The 2,617-nt window shown below is 47.4% G+C and overlaps 1 protein-coding gene across 1 annotated transcript; it reads left to right on the top strand.

The window, feature by feature from the left end:
* The first annotated feature begins 1,540 nt into the window (after nucleotides 1-1,540).
* LOC134198055 (tigger transposable element-derived protein 6-like) lies at nucleotides 1,541-2,356 on the top strand. Its single transcript, XM_062667396.1, has one exon. The coding sequence runs from the start codon at nucleotides 1,541-1,543 to the stop codon at nucleotides 2,354-2,356; it is 816 nt and encodes a 271-aa protein (XP_062523380.1).
* Nucleotides 2,357-2,617: the final 261 nt, after the last annotated feature.

The following is a 2,617-nucleotide window of genomic DNA, read 5'->3' as shown; positions in this document are numbered from 1 at the left end:
CGCGTGAGAGGTACGCCGTACCACCCTGCCACGAATGGCCTTGCTAACCGATTAGTGAGTAGTTTTAAACGCGCACTCAAAGCCGATCAAGCGCCTATTTCTACACAACGTAAGCTGGACAGGTATTTGTTGGCTTACCCTACTGCTCCACACACGGTGACCGAAGTGAGTCCAGCACAACTAATGTTTGGACGAAACTTGAGAACCAGATTGGATCTGGTCAAGCCAGATGTCAGGATAACTGTGGAGAATAAATTGGTACAGAAAGAGAATACGGCGTGCAGATCCTTTGAGATCGGTCAAAGTGTCACGGCTAGGAATTACCGTCCAGGGCCAAAATGGTTACCTGGTAAGGTCCACAGACAAACAGGACCAGTGTCTTACGAAGATACCACGACGCCCGGAGGTTTAATATGAAGACGACACGCCGACCAACTAAAACAACGCCACCGATCCAGACAAGAGACAGACACCACAGAAGTAGAACCGATGACAGAACAGTCACGGGAACAGACAGCACAATTTGGAGACGCCGAAACCAGCGACGAGGCTGACAATTGTAACATATACGGGGTTTGTAAAGTAGATCCGGGGAATGAATAGATCAGTTCCAATCGTCTTGACTACACATTGCGTCGTATACAGTCTGTATCGTCTATAGCGTGGGTCTTTGAATGTCGACTTTCTATTACTATATGCGGTAATTACTATAGACAATCACGAGTCGTACAACTCTTACATCGCAAGTCGACCCTTACCATACGACGTGTTGCACAATCTAGTGCAACGGGCAAGGCACTAGCTTGTCACACTTTAATCCAGCGCACGCTGGCAAGGCACATGCTTGTCGCACTTGTTTGCTACAGTTCGCAAGTGCTCTCTGGAATCTCATCGTTGCAGTAGAGGTTTCTTTTGCTGGTTGAACCCTGTTGGTACGCTGCTCTTGTCGTCAAAATGGCCCAGAAGAGAGTCAGTCTGACTGTTGAGAAGGGCATGGAAGCATATTACGCCGCCTGCAAGGAGAAATCCCTGAAATCCATCAGTTACGACTTGCTTATCACAAAGGGTAAAGCCATCGCTACAGAACTGCAACGAGCTGGTCTTGCTGATGCCAAAGATGTTCCATCGAGTGACGCTGGCTGGAAGAGTTACGTTCAGCGATTCCTGAAGAAACGGAGCATAACTTCCAAACGTCATCTGCTGATGCAGACACCGCTGCTGAGTGGAATTTCTTTGATAGTGTCTGGCCAGACTTGTTTAGTAGCGTGAGTAGCGATCCCTCTTGCGTGTTCAACATGGACGAGACGGGTCTGTTTTGGAGAGCTCTTCCTCATAGAACGCTTGTGCGGGTGAGTGAAAACGTCAAGGGCAGCAAGGTGCTGAAGGATAGGATCACGTTTGCAGTGGCAACATGCATGGATGGGACCAGGCTGCCTCGACATGGCATTGGAACCGCTACGATGCCTCGTGCTGTGGCAGCTGCTCACACCACTCCAGCTAACGCTCTTGGTGGTCGCTGAACAAGCTACAAAAAGGGTGGATGACAGAGACTGTCTTCTGCGATTGGCTGCTTAAGTTCAATCGGCTGTTTCGCCGCAAAGGCAAGAAAGTTCTTTCGTTGGTAGACAACTGTTCAGCACACAAGTGTGAAGCAATTCAAGACAGCCTTGATCATGTCAATGTTGTGTTTCTCCCTCCCAACACGAACAGCATTATTCAGCCATGTGATGCTGGCATTATTAACGCATTCAAGTTGAACTACCGCCGCCTGATGCTGAGGAAAGTTGGCGGACTAGTTGATAATCCCAAAATTGAAAAGCTGGACACCAAGGCCCTGAAGAAGAACATCAACGTGCTCCACTGCCTCCAGTATGCAAAAGATGCTTGGCAGTCTGTGACAGAGACCACTGTTCTGAATTGCTGGAGAAAGGCAGGGTTCTCTGCGGAGATGCAAGCCACTGAGGACAACACTGTCCCTGAAGTCCAGTCTGAGCTTGCCCAGGACATCCAAGAGCTTTCAAAACTTGACAAGGATGCACCCGTCTACATGCAGGCATCTGAAAACGCAGAGCAAATTGTGCAGGTAATCGCCGAGAAGTTGACCAGCAACGAAGCTGAAGCTGAAGCTGAATCTGAGGAGGATGATGACGAGGGCCGTGCCAGTCCCACTGCAGCTGTCCAACCATCCACATTGGAATTGTTCCAGGCTTTGGATGCATTGCGTTGTGGCCTGTATGCTGGAAAAGCTGACGATAGCCTTCACCACCATGTTGCGGAGATTGAGAACTTCCTCCTGTCTCAGAAGGCTTCGAGAGCACAGCAAACACCGCTCTCTCAATTCTTCTCAAATCAGTAATGTTTGACTGAAGAAAATGTACATACACGTACAGTACATGTATTGCATTGCCCTTTTCATTGAAAGAAGCAAGTGTGCAGAATGTGACTCCACTATTACTGTATCGGATACTATAGGTACTGGAAAAGGTCCTTTTGCATAGAAAAATCCACCATTATAAGCAGTATATTACAATAACCGATAATTATTGTATATAATAATAATAATAATATGTATTGAGTGAGTAATGTTTTGATTATGAATATTGAACATCCTATTCCA

The sequence above is a fragment of the Corticium candelabrum genome, chromosome 1 (genome assembly GCF_963422355.1).
Source record: "Corticium candelabrum chromosome 1, ooCorCand1.1, whole genome shotgun sequence".
Classification (NCBI taxonomy): domain Eukaryota; kingdom Metazoa; phylum Porifera; class Homoscleromorpha; order Homosclerophorida; family Plakinidae; genus Corticium; species Corticium candelabrum.
Note: the sequence above shows the minus strand (reverse complement) of the source record. Positions and strands in the feature narration are given on the sequence as shown.

Excerpts from the sequence above, each read along its gene's own strand:
- LOC134198055 (XM_062667396.1), top strand. The coding sequence starts at position 1,541 with ATGACAGAGACTGTCTTCTGCGATTGGCTGCTTAAGTTCAATCGGCTG.